This window comes from Danio rerio, chromosome 11 (assembly GCF_052040795.2).
Source record: "Danio rerio strain M-AB ecotype USA chromosome 11, GRCz13ab, whole genome shotgun sequence".
Lineage (NCBI taxonomy): Eukaryota > Metazoa > Chordata > Actinopteri > Cypriniformes > Danionidae > Danio > Danio rerio.
Window position 1 is genome coordinate 21,566,822 of NC_141031.1, and position 12,965 is coordinate 21,579,786.

At 38.4% G+C, this 12,965-nt stretch overlaps 2 protein-coding genes across 43 annotated transcripts in view; one reads left to right on the plus strand and one right to left on the minus strand.

The window, feature by feature from the left end:
- magi1b (membrane associated guanylate kinase, WW and PDZ domain containing 1b) overlaps nt 1-3,620 on the plus strand; it is a 228,228-nt gene extending 224,608 nt beyond the window's left edge. For all 42 annotated transcript variants that reach the window (XM_087272281.1, XM_087272258.1, XM_087272285.1 and 39 more), the window contains one exon: nt 1,793-3,620. In XM_087272281.1, the coding sequence (XP_087128407.1) occupies nt 1,793-1,849 (57 nt within the window). In that variant the 3' untranslated portion in view covers nt 1,850-3,620. The remainder of the gene's footprint in view (nt 1-1,792) is intronic.
- A 4,819-nt stretch (nt 3,621-8,439) lies between these two features.
- rhol (rhodopsin, like) lies at nt 8,440-10,709 on the minus strand. The gene is given in 1 exon segment (NM_001110031.1): nt 8,440-10,709. A coding segment is annotated over 1 exon segment (1,068 nt). The 5' UTR covers nt 10,691-10,709; the 3' UTR covers nt 8,440-9,622.
- Between the last annotated feature and the right edge of the window lie 2,256 nt (nt 10,710-12,965).

The window sequence follows — 12,965 nt, forward strand, 5'->3', positions numbered from 1 at the left end:
AACCAGACTTTTACATTGTTTAAAACCTGGCAAACTTATGTAGAAGCACTGTTCTTGTTGCTGGGAGACGGTTGACAGATGAAAGCAATGTGTTCTAAAATCGGCTCAAAATATCAAACATGTTATGACTGAATGGAATCATAATCTGCAGAAAGAAATCTTCTGTGGCCATCATGCACTACACAGTTTTCTTTGAAATCTGTAAAATCCTGCTAAACCAAATCTGCAGACTGATTTTGACTCCAATGAGTGATTATAGCCCTGCAATCCCAATTCTGTTGGATACCCCTTTGCTTACCTCTGCTATGCCTACAGTTATCCTTCCCCTTGCCTCTTAAAAAGAGTTGCAATAGTTATTGGTGAAAATTCTCCCTTAAGAAATAGGACTCCACTACTAAACCATTTTACGTCACCAATCGTTGTATAAGCACAAAACTATTAGCACTGTTTGTTTACAATGTGCTTACATATTCATGGTCGTAACTACTAGGAAATATTAGAGTAATTGACATTATAACTCCATATTATATAATTGACATCTAAAAAACAGCCATAATCATGGCACTTTAAAACTAGGCTCAACTTCGTATAAAGTCAAATGGACAAGTTCAATACACCTTAAGCACAGTCACCTTAAATGTGCACTGTTGTACCTAAAAGTTGAGCCACATAGGAATGGTCTGTGTTTGCACATTGTTAATGTTGTGCACCCTCCTGATGATGACAATTGGACAAAGTGTACATGTGGATGCCACATGGACAAAGTGTACTTTGTGTTTCAAACTGCAAACAAGTGCATACATGCAAGTTGTGTAGTGTAGGGGTTTAAATTCGGTCCTGGAGGGCCGTTGTTCTGGAGAGATTAGCTCCAACCCTAATCAAACACACCTGAACCAGCTATTCAAGCTCTTACTAGATATACTAGACACTTTGTGAAGTTTATTTCTAAACTAATTTCAAGAGGATCACGTGCTTTTGATTGCTTGCAGCCATTCCCGCATTATTCAATTTATGATTCACCAATCAGACGATTTCTAAGCCACCTTAAATAGCCTAAGTTCCATTTAACAGCCATCTTTGTTTTGAAGAATCCACCCTTCCACCCCTCTTCTTCCTAGATGGGTGGCACGGTGGCCCAGTGGTTAGCACTGTTGCCCCACAGCAAGAACGTCTCTGGTTCTAGTCCTTACCAAGCCAGCCGACGTTTCTGTGCCGAGTTTACATATTCACCCCGTGCTCCCTGGTTTCCTCCCACTGTCCAAAAACATGCAACTTCCAATCCAAATCGGCATCATAGACATGCTCCTAGTAAGTAGTTATCTGTTAAGAGCAATTACTATCCGTTCATTAGTTACTACAGCAGGGGAGTTCTCGAGATCTACCAGAGCTCAAACTTCCCCCTCGCCTCGCAAACGGGAGGGAGCCCCAGGCTCGAGGATCTTATGAGCTCAGGGCTCTCTCCCGGGACAGCATGCCAAACATGCTTTATAATCAATCATCAGCTAAGAGTAAACTCTTAAACTGGCAGGTGTGTTGAGCCAAGTTGAAGCTAAACTCAGCAGGACACCGGCCCTCCTGGACTGAGTTTGGACACTCCTGGTGTAGTGGATTCAAGTTAAACTTTTATTGTGCATGTTAACGTACTTAATGGGGACTGCAGTCTAGTCATGGTGACGACCTAACCAACAACAACTCTTCGTGGAAAATAAAACTGACAAAAACCATTCACAATCCATTGGATGATACTTGTTCAGGCAGTATGTGATAACCTATAATTACTCATATTTTACAGACGGCATCAACGACGGCAACGGCCTCGGCGCCGGTGCACAAACTGTTTCGGAAGTGAACTCAGCTCCTCCCGAAAGTCGGCCCCACCCACCATCGGAGTCCAGCTATCCACCAGACCTTCACAAATCATCCCGAAATGACAACAAAAGGACACGGGAGTCAGGCCAACGGGAGCATGGTCACCGGTCAAACCACCGCCACAACAACCACAGACACCGCTCCCCTGAAAAGAAGAGCAGGAGCAAAGGGCACGGTAAGGACAGTGGAACTTCAAAGTCTCACAGGAAGAAGGGGGACAAGAAGAGATCTAGTACGGATGATTCGCATCATCATCACCACCACCACAGCAACAGCCGCAACCAGTACCACCATCACCGCCAGAGGCATCGCTCCCCAGAGAGGCGCAGAACTCGAAGTGCCGGGGACACCTTAGACAGTAGACACACCCAGAGAAACGGACGCTCACCAGACAGGCGGCACCATCGCCACTCTTCCCCACGCAGACACAGCTCACCCCATCGCTCACCTCACCGATCTGGTTATCGCCGAAGCTCTCCTTATCGCAACAGATCCCCCTATCGCTCCCCTCAACGCTCCAGATACCAGTCTCCCTCAAGACGTCCCACGGATAAAGAGTTCGACAGGGGAATTGACGTGACCCTAAAGGAACCTCCTCCTCCGAAGCCCCCATCCCGCTCTGAGAGTATTCCACTTTTAGACCGGCTCAGTCTGGAAGACACTGTAATGAGAGAACCCCCCAGCTACCGTCGTGACCTTTCCCCAATGGAGCGCGCCTATCGAGAGTCGACCCTTCTCCGAGGGGCTTCGCGTGATGGCACCTTTCCCCGTGTTCGAACACCAGAGTCAGATTCAGCTTTCCGGAATTACAACTCATTACTGAGGGGCCGTTCTCCAGTGAGAGTTGGGAACAGACACGATGCATATCGCAGAGATCAGTCTCCGGTTGCAAGCTCATACCGAACAAGGAGTCTAGGTCGAGACCTGTCTCCCATTCGAGGGTTCCGCGATGAGGAAGAAGAGGAGGTTGAGTCTCAGCTGAGCGAGTATTATAGCCCGCTCCGATCTAATTACAGCAGAGCTAACAACAACGTACCTGAGCCCAGGAGGAATGCCTACAGAGAAAGCCCCAAAGATCTCAGCATCTGATCGGTTCGGCTGGAAGGACCACATACCTAGAGCCCAATGTCCACTCGAGCCTTCATCCAAGGACTGTGCAGACCCTGGATACTAAATTATTGATTTGAAATCTGGTGTTTTTTCATGGTTGAGCATCTTTACAACTCTCAACAGCAGAAGAATGATTTTGTCTCTTTCCATTGAAGTGTCATTTTTGCTTTCTTTTATGACCCTTTTTATAAATCTGCTAGCAGTTCTACAGAGTTTGACAACTATGTATAAAGGAAACGATTATGTGCCTAACAGTACCATTCTTGGTGTATTTTTTTGCTTTTTCGTTCATTTTGTTTGACAAAGGACAGCCTTTTGGACTACTATCTGATTCAGAGACCTTCAGTTACAGAGAGCCCTCTCATGCACCGAGCAGCTCAGCCAACGTGGTGCTCAGACATATACTGTGCATGTCTTTACACTTTCAGTGTCCTTTCTCTTCTTTATTTTCTTTCTCTTCCCCAGTGCCACTGTTTTTTAGACATTTGACCAGAGTATAGCACAAGCCTGCATTTGTTTGTATATTTTTGACAGTTTGCAGTATGTGTACATTCAGAGGTGATCATTTTAAAAGAATGAAGGGATAATGAAATAAAACTATGATGATAACGTTCAAAAAATAAAAACAGTATATATACACACATCTTGACGCTCTTTCTTTTAATTCTCCAGCTCAGAAAGAGGAAACGGGCTAGTTAGCCGGTCGAGCCGAGTACAACTTGGCCCTGTGAAATGTATTCAAGATGGATGCGTGTGGGAGGCAGAGACTGTGTTTAACTGCATTGGGTTCTTCTCTAACACTTTGCCAACATGTCTGGAAAATAAAGAGGAGGAGAGAACAAAGACTTCTTTATCTTCTTGGCAGTTCAGAAGGTGAAGGAAAAGAGATTCAATACGCTACCCACAGAGTCGACAGCTTTTTAAAAATCCAGTGAGAACTCCTTCTCTCGGGTTATCAGATGAATGCGAGACTGAGCCTTCCTCTCCAGCTTAAAGAGAATGATGTGAATGCATAAAGAGAGAAGTGCATCAGGTGTACTTTGTTCTCTGCATCTCTAGTAGCGACCTGGTGCTTAGGGATCAGATGGAATTAGTAGCCTATGTCCATACTTGAGCAGCACACAGTAACTTAACAAAATTATATTAAATAAACATTACTGACCTAGAAAAGTGTTTTGAAAATGTGTTAAACTTTTAGCACAGTTTAAACAGTGCCGCAGTGCATAGTGATTTTGCCTCACAGCAAGAAGGTCTCTGGTTCCAGCAGGGTCAGTTGGCATTTCTGTGTTTAATTGTTCTCCCAGTTTTTATGTGGGTTTCCTCTGGAAGCTTTGGTTTTCCTTTTAGTCCAAAGACATGAGCTATAGATGAATTGGGTAAGCTAAATTGTTCATAGTGTATGTGTGGGAATGAGAGTTTATGGGTGTTTCCCAGTGATGGGTTGCAGCTGGAAGCGTATCCACTGTGTAAAACATAAGCTGGACAAGTTGGCGGTTCATTCCATTGTGGTGGCCCCTAATTAATAAAGGGACTTAGCCGAAAAGAAAATGAATGAACTAAATGAAGGGCAGTGGTGGACAGTATTTTTGATTAACTACTGCAATACAGTTGTATACTGTAAATATATATATATATATATATATATATATATATATATATATATATATATATATATATATATATATATATATATATATATATATAATATGAACTCATGAACTCATGTCTTGTGTTTTATTCAGATTCACCCGTTTTTACAGAAATTTTACACCAGATTTACACAAGAGCCAACAAACAAAGCTGTTTGAGTCTCAGGATATGTAATTTTCATGTACTAAGCTTTTTATCTTATTTTTCAGCTATGCATACACTGTAAAAAAAAATCCATTATTTAACTTTTTTTTTCCGGCAGCTTGGATGCCGAAAAAAAAAAAAAAAAGTAAAATAGGGGCCGTTAAATTACAGAAATTTACCATAAAATAAGAAATTAAATTACAGAAATTTGCCATAAAATAACAAATCAAATTAAATTTGCCATAAAATAAGACATTAAATTACAGAATTTTACCATAAAATAAGACATTAAATTACAGAAATTTACCATAAAATAACAGAAATTGTCTTAAATTTAAACTTCCAGTAAATTTCTGTTGTTCATCATTTGTTATTTTACAGTAAATTTCTGTAATTTAACAGCCGTTATTTATACCCCATAACTTTTTTTTTTTTACAGTGTAGACATATCCATATTTTCATTCTATGGCGCATTTTTAATGATTCACTGATTTAAATAATGTGCTCAAATAATTGTCAGTTGTTTGTGAAGTAAATCTACCACAGTAAACGGGGGAGCTATTTAAGCCCACTGTGCTGGCCCGTAGCCAGAAGTGTTTCGGGTGTATCGAAAGACCCATCTCTCACTGAGAAAGCTCCAGAATTTGTCCCATACATGAGCTCGTTTGTCTTACTTTGACTGCTATGCCATCAGAAATTGAGAAAATCGAAAAAGGCTTTAAGACCAAGCGGAATCCTCTGTTGGCTGTCGTGACTTCAGCTAATCCATTTTGGCCAATGCAAACAAATATTTTTCAACAACATCCAACATCCAGCTGTGCAGGAAAACAGACAGTCTGACATATGTGAAATTATCTGTCACTGTTGACCTACTGTATTGTTAAATATAGAAAACAAGAACAGTAACCTTTATTCTAAATCTTGGACCTCCTCCTCGAAGCAAAAATAAATGAACAATAAAAAGGTGTGAAGCATCAAAAGTGGCCCATGTTAAAATTAATTTGAATACTGATTAGGCTATTGTTGTTATCCATCAATATTATTATCATTATATTTTTGTACTATTCAAATGGCTAAATTGTGACAGGACAGTTGAATGTGCAGGCTAGTTTGTTATTTGCCTGACAAATGAAAATAGAGCACAGTTTTTCATTTAAAACGTGAACAGATTCCTATTTATTCTAACGCTATATGATGTATTAAATTTCTATTTTATATTTCTTTATTCTAAATGTCTAAGAAATATTTTTGGTACATCAAAAAGTGTGGTTACAGATGACCATCTAACAAGCTAATCCAGCTAATGATAGTGCTTAAAATGTCACAAAAATGCAGTATATAAATCTCATAATTAAATATAAAATGAGGCGAGTAACTGCAAAAACAGTCCACTATTTGAGAAAAAAGAAGCACCCCTGTTACCATGCTAGCTACGGGCCTAGTATGAAATAATTGATGTCCATTTGCGTATTGCATGTTTTACTATACATAAAACTAGTAGCGTAGCCTATCTTCTTGATGTCAACAGGCCTATGACTGCGAAATTATGTCTGTTTTGTATCATATCTTAATCTACATTCGCCAGCACACATTTATGCATATTTAGCTTTTATTCCATTATCATAAGTTATATTTGTGGTTATTTTCATGTGTTTGAACAAATAAATAATCATTATTTATCATTACTATGGTTACAAAGTGTAGTCTATGGCAAGTTTGAAAAGGAGGACCCACCACTGCCCAGGTTAATCAATAAAAAGTCTGCAGACAATTATTATTACCCAGGCAGCAAACAATTCTGGCCCAGATTTGGCCTAAATCTGGCACCGCAGGCATTTACCTGACACTGGCATACAGCATGTGGGCCAAACATGGCCCTGGTTTGGCAGAGGTGGCATCGTCTTTAAGGCGGCACACAGTACTTGGGTCAGATGTTGATAATTGGTATGTGGGCCATGTGAGTTTGGTCTATCTTGACCCACATTTAAAATACATTTTTATTATTTTCAAATAAAGGAAAAGCATTCTACAAATCAGATCACTTCGAGAAAAAGCACACCCATAGCATGCCTAAAGCACAAGGATTCATGGGTTTATCAATTTCATAGCAGTTGTGACACACCAACACATCTGGCCCAGTTCAGGCTCAGTTATGAGTTATTAACTTGGCTGAGACTTGGCCCAGATATTATCCATGTTTGGCCCTTGTCCGTAAGCCAGACTTGGTCCAGTCATGTGTACCTTAATTCACTGAGGCATGTGGGCCAAGCAAAAGCTGATTGTATGGGCCAGATCAAGGCCAAATATATTTTGTTATGTGGGTATTTATTCTTATATCTATTATTATATTTGATAATAATCTTGAAATATGTATTTATTTTAAAATATAAAAACATGACTCTGCAGATGATGGACTATGTCTAATGTCAGGGACAAGAGGAAAAAAAGGTTGTATCATTCCTGGAATAAAACCATCGAGCTACCTGGTGTGAATGGTTGTTATTTTGACCTCATTTCAGTCCCACTGCTGCATCCAAGAATAGAAGGCCTACATTTTGGAGAATTAAAAAAATAAATGGAGTGACGTCAGCTATACACTGTTGCTCTCCAGACGTGCAAAGTATGCAGACTTCCCAACATCCATATCAATCTATCTATCGTTCTATCTAGTTGTTTTGTGTATCATTCTATTGTTCTATCATTCAATCTATCGCTCTCTCTCCCTCTGTATCAGTGGTTGTGCTCGTCTCTTCTGTTTATTCAGGTCTGAATTTGTATTCTGATGTACTCCGGGGGAGGGTTGGACGTTTCTGGGTTGCCATAGTTACCTCAAGGTCATTTTTACAGAGTTTCATAGGCGTTTGTTTCCAGAGAGCAAGGTGCAAAACCCATAAAAAGCCTACAAGAATAATGAAAATTGATTGAATTTTAAAAGTTGAATTTTCCTTCTTGTCATAGATGATGACAGAAAATGACTTTGCAGTTGACTGTGGTAAGTCAGAGAACATTTTTTTTTGTTCATTGTGAAGAAACATATTGCAGTTTTCTATATATGACACTACATTAATTTAGATTTGATTAAAAAAAGAGTGATTATTTTGCTTACTTCATTGAACGCCTTTATTGTTTAAGACTGTTTTGCAGATGATATGGTACTATAATAATAATAATAATGAATGCATTTTACTTAAAGGCGCCTTTCATGACAATCAAGGTCACCATACAGGACAGCTAGACCAATCAATTCAAATAAAAACACTATACAAGTCAATAGAAAACAATTCAAACTTTAAAAATGCAGTCAGGTTAAAGTGAATAAGCTTTTCTAAACAGATGTGTTTTGAGTTTGGATTTAAATTGAGAAAGAGAGTCTAAACTACGGAGATCAGGAGGGAGTGAATTCCAAAGCTGAGGAGCAGAGTGGCTGAAAGATCTGCTCCCCATGGTGATGTAATATTAGAAAGGAATTTCTGCAACCCTTAAAACAATGAAACTTGTGAATCTAATGGAGTTGAGGGCTATACTTGTTTCTCATTACGCTAAAATTCATTTGTTCTAAATAAATTAAGCAAATCATATAGGATATATGATAAAAATGTAGCAAACACTGATACATGGAAATATTTTATGAAATATATTTTAAATATTTTAAATGACGCATTATGATACATTTAAAAATGCCTTTTATTCTTGAAATAGCAAAGCTTAACAGCCATTACCTCAGTCTTTATCCTTTTAATATTCTGAGTTGTTGCTCAAGAAAAATTATTATTATTATTATTATTGTTGTTGTTGTTGTCATCACCGATTTTGAAAACAGTTCTCACTGCAGTTCATTGGTAAAATGTGTTCTATTTCACTACACAGAAAAATCCAGCATCTCACAGCAACTAAAATATACATTAACTTGGAATAAAATCAGTAAACAGCATTTCCTTAATTGCCCACTGTAAAGTGATTAGCAAAACGTCTCCTACACAGTTCTTAATAAGCCTGTTTCCTTGCATTAATTTATACGAAACAACTAAAATGCATGTTCAAATTACACTGCTTAAAAAAAGCATCCACATAACAGCCACATGTTTAAACAAATAGCAAAGATAATCCTATATTTGACCACTACTGTAAGTCGAATAACAATATTTTGACCATTGCAATTGATCAAATGAATACATGCTTGCTGTATTTCTTTCAAAATAGAAAAATAAATAAAATCTTATCTTATATGTCTTACAAATCTTATACTGTTTGTATATTTAGTAACACTTTAAAATAATGGTCCATAGTTAATGTTAGTTAATGTATTTACTAACATGAACAAACTATTAGATATATGTTCATAATGGATATTTATTCATCTTTGTTAGCGTTATTTAATCTTTTTTCTTTTCTGCTTATTCCCTCATAAACCAGGGGTGGCCACAGCGGAATGAACCGCCTTAACGTTATTTAGTGTCATTTATTTTAACGAACATTAGTTTATATGAACTCATGGTGCATTAACTAATGTTAACAAGGACAACTTTTGTTTTAATAATGCATTAGTTAGTGAACAAGGTTATTATTGGCACTTAGGTCATGTTAGTAAATACATGAACTAATGGGGCATTATTCTAAATGTTACCATAAGTAAAAGAAAATATGTAAATATAAAATCACACATTTTTATAATAAACTAATATTCTTGATATATTATTAGAACAATTATGGTAATTGCACATAATATTTAAAATATTTTTTGTAAAATATCTATACAACTCCATCTTTCATTACAGAATCTTCCATAAGTCCTGTCATAATCTGCAGGCAGTGGAGTTGTGTTTTCCACAAATAGCCCAGAGCCTGAGCCTCAGGCAGAAGAAGCTGAGCTAGAGGAGACGGACGAGGTCTCAGTCTTAGACTTAGAGCTGGAGCTTCCTTCCTCCTCATCCTGGAACGGATCCTTTCCACAACACACCGTCATCATCATGGAGTGTCGAAACTGCTTATTCATGAAGACGTAAATGAGCGGGTTGTAGAGAGCTGAGCTCTTGGCAAAAAAAGCCGGGACCGTCATAAAAACAGGGCCGAATTGACTCCCCTGGTGGGTGAAGATGTACCAGGCCACGCTGGCATAGGGGAGCCAACATATTAAAAATGCGATGACCATGAGGATCACCATTCGGGTCACTTCGCGCTCAGCCCTTTGTGTAGTTTCTGATTCTTGCTGCTGGGCAGCTGCAACCTTCACAGTGCAAAGCAGACGCCCATAGCAGAAAGAAATGATGGTGAGAGGGATTGAGAAATGAACCACGAACATATAGATGACAAACGACTCGTTCTCAGTCTCAGGATTCGGCGTATAGTAGTCCACTCCGCAAGAGCACTGCAAGCCTTCGGGGATGTACCGGGACCATCCTAGGAGTGGAGGAATGGCACACGAACAGGCCATCGACCAAGAAAAAGCCACTCCTAAGGTAGCATGAAGTTGTGAGAAGCGAAATTTGGTGAAAGGCTTGCAAACGACTACCCATCTCTCAACAGCCAGAACAACCAAAGACCAAAGTGCAATCTCACCGCCAACGGTTGCAAAAAGACCCTCTAAGTTGCAACCAGCCCGTCCCAGGACAAAGTATCCATGCATGGAGGTGTAGAAGGTCGTTGTAAATCCACCGAACACCATAAACAAGTCAGCCACCGCTAAATTCAGAAGGATATAGTTCAGAGGCGTCCGGAGCTTCTTGTTTTCGATGGTTACGTACAAAGTGAGACCGTTGACAGGAACGCAGGTCACGATGAGGAACAGCATGTACGCGGCCATGCAGTAGAATGCAAATGGAGATGCCAAGTAGTATTGTGGGTATTCATAAGGGCTGCGCACCACGCCACTCTCATTCGACATGGGAACGTAAAAGTCTGGTCCCTCTGTGCCGTTCATGGTTGCTGGTTTGCTGTAGGTGGCTTTGATATGGGAAAGTTGAGCACAGTCTGTTTGGCTGCCTTTACAGGACGGATTATAGATTAGTATATTTTGACCCCTCAGCATAATATGGTTTAGGCTATGCTTATGATAATCTCTGAGTCCACAGAGGTGCTCATAGTGTGATCGGGTCATGTGGATTGAGTCTGTCTACATCAATTGGGTTAGACAGGTCAGTTGGTGGATGGAGCAATAAACTTTTGTTTATAGTCCAACACCTCTACAGTTTCATGTTTTAACAGAATATAGGCTTTTATAGTCAACTAAAAGAGTACATGAACGAATACAGACATTTTTAAGTATAAAGACTCAGTTAGTGTGTATATTTTCATAACAAAATAAATGTTCATGTAAAAATTTAATATGTGGTCTTGACTCACGCTGAGCACTGTTGTTCATCATCTTTTGATTTGATTTGTGTTTCATACAGCTTTAAATGTTGATCATTTGTGTTTGTCTCTAGCCTTGACCTCATTTGAACCTGAAAGGCTTTGACGTACTGTTTATCGTAGATACTGTATGTGTGAGTATGCCACATTCATTTCCAGCATGTTGACTTGTCATCACTCACAGTAGAAAAATCAATGAGTTTTCCAAGATACCTCATCGTTGCACAGCCTCTGGTCGTAAAAACTACTGAGATTTAAAGTCTGCTTGAAATTAAAATGTACAATGTCTGTTTTGCTAGCATACATTGATAGTCTTAAGGTGAACAATTAATCCATGCAGGTTAATTTATTTAAAAATACAATTGTTTTAGTAATATCTTTTATCAAAATCAAACCATTCACAGTGGTTGATTGGCAGCCCAACGCTTATGACATCAGTTTGATGACATGAAATCTGCATACCTGCCAACACTCCAGTATGTCATACTCATCTACCCTTACCTTACTGTTTTGTTATTTGTCCTGCAAAACTCCCATAATTCCACCCCTACATTCTTTATTGGAATAGTCTCCAACAACAGTCCCACCTCGGCCCAGATCAAATTTCAAAAGAAGCAGGATGACCTTTACAGGTGAGAATCGTTTAGATTGTGTTTTTACATACATATAAGAGAAATGTGTGTTTTTTTTTTTTTTTTTTACTTTAGTAATGTCATTTAAAGTTCCTTTCACACTGAGAACTATTAAACAGCATGAATATGTGATGCCCTAACCAATCGCTTTCCATTGGATCATTTCACAACAGGTATGACCCATTGTCAACAACAACAAAAAAAGATAAACAGAGAAAGAAAGGTGTGTACCATATCACATATGCACTATAGTCTATGCTATTTTGTAGGATATGTAGTGCATTCATAATGAAAATTCTAGAATAATAAGTGCACATTAAAAACCCAGATGATGCATCTATTCAACCAATAAACAGAATCCCTTTTGTCTCGATAAATAGATTCATTCACTCAACAGTTGCAGCTTTGCTCATGTGGCAGAAGGAGAGGAGCTATCAGCACTAAGGTTTTAATGCTGTTTTTATTTCAGATTTTGCAACCAAAGTTCTCCAACGTAAGTGACACATACAAATACAAATAGCATAGCATTAGACAGAAAGGGAAAAGTAAAAATAACAATAATCATAGTATTAATAAAAACAATACTAAAATGACTAAATTAAACAAACAAATTAATGAAATTACAATGACACTTAAACGAATAACCACAAGTAAAACAGATAAAATCAAGGATCTTCTTTAAATACATCTGTAATATTTCAGGAATCCTTGTTTTTTTATTCTTAATAAGATGAAGGGATTTAAGGAGGGAGTTAAATTCTATTCTAAAATGAGCAAAGGATGGGTAATTATTTGCCAATTTCTCTTTGTGAATGAAAAATGTGCCATATAAGATAAAAAAAAGTCTAACGTGTTCCAGGGGGTTATCTTTTGGGTTATTATTATAAAAAATAATGTCTTTTTAGACTACAGCAACTCACAGCATTGACAGAATCAAATATATGAGAACTTAGGAGTGACCAAAATTGCTTGGATATAATTGTAGGCTTTAGTGTATTGTGTGTCATTTGTGACTTACTAACTTTCACACTCAGTATATTTTAAAGTTTGTGGTGCCGCAGAACAGGAAGAAAATTCTGGAAAAGAATGATTGTCATGTGTTTGTTGCCTTTGCTGTCTGAGAACAGAACTTTTTGATAAACATCACACAACTACAGAAACATCACTGTGGCAAAGAATTGCTGAGGCAATGGGAGTAGATGGTAAGTTGAA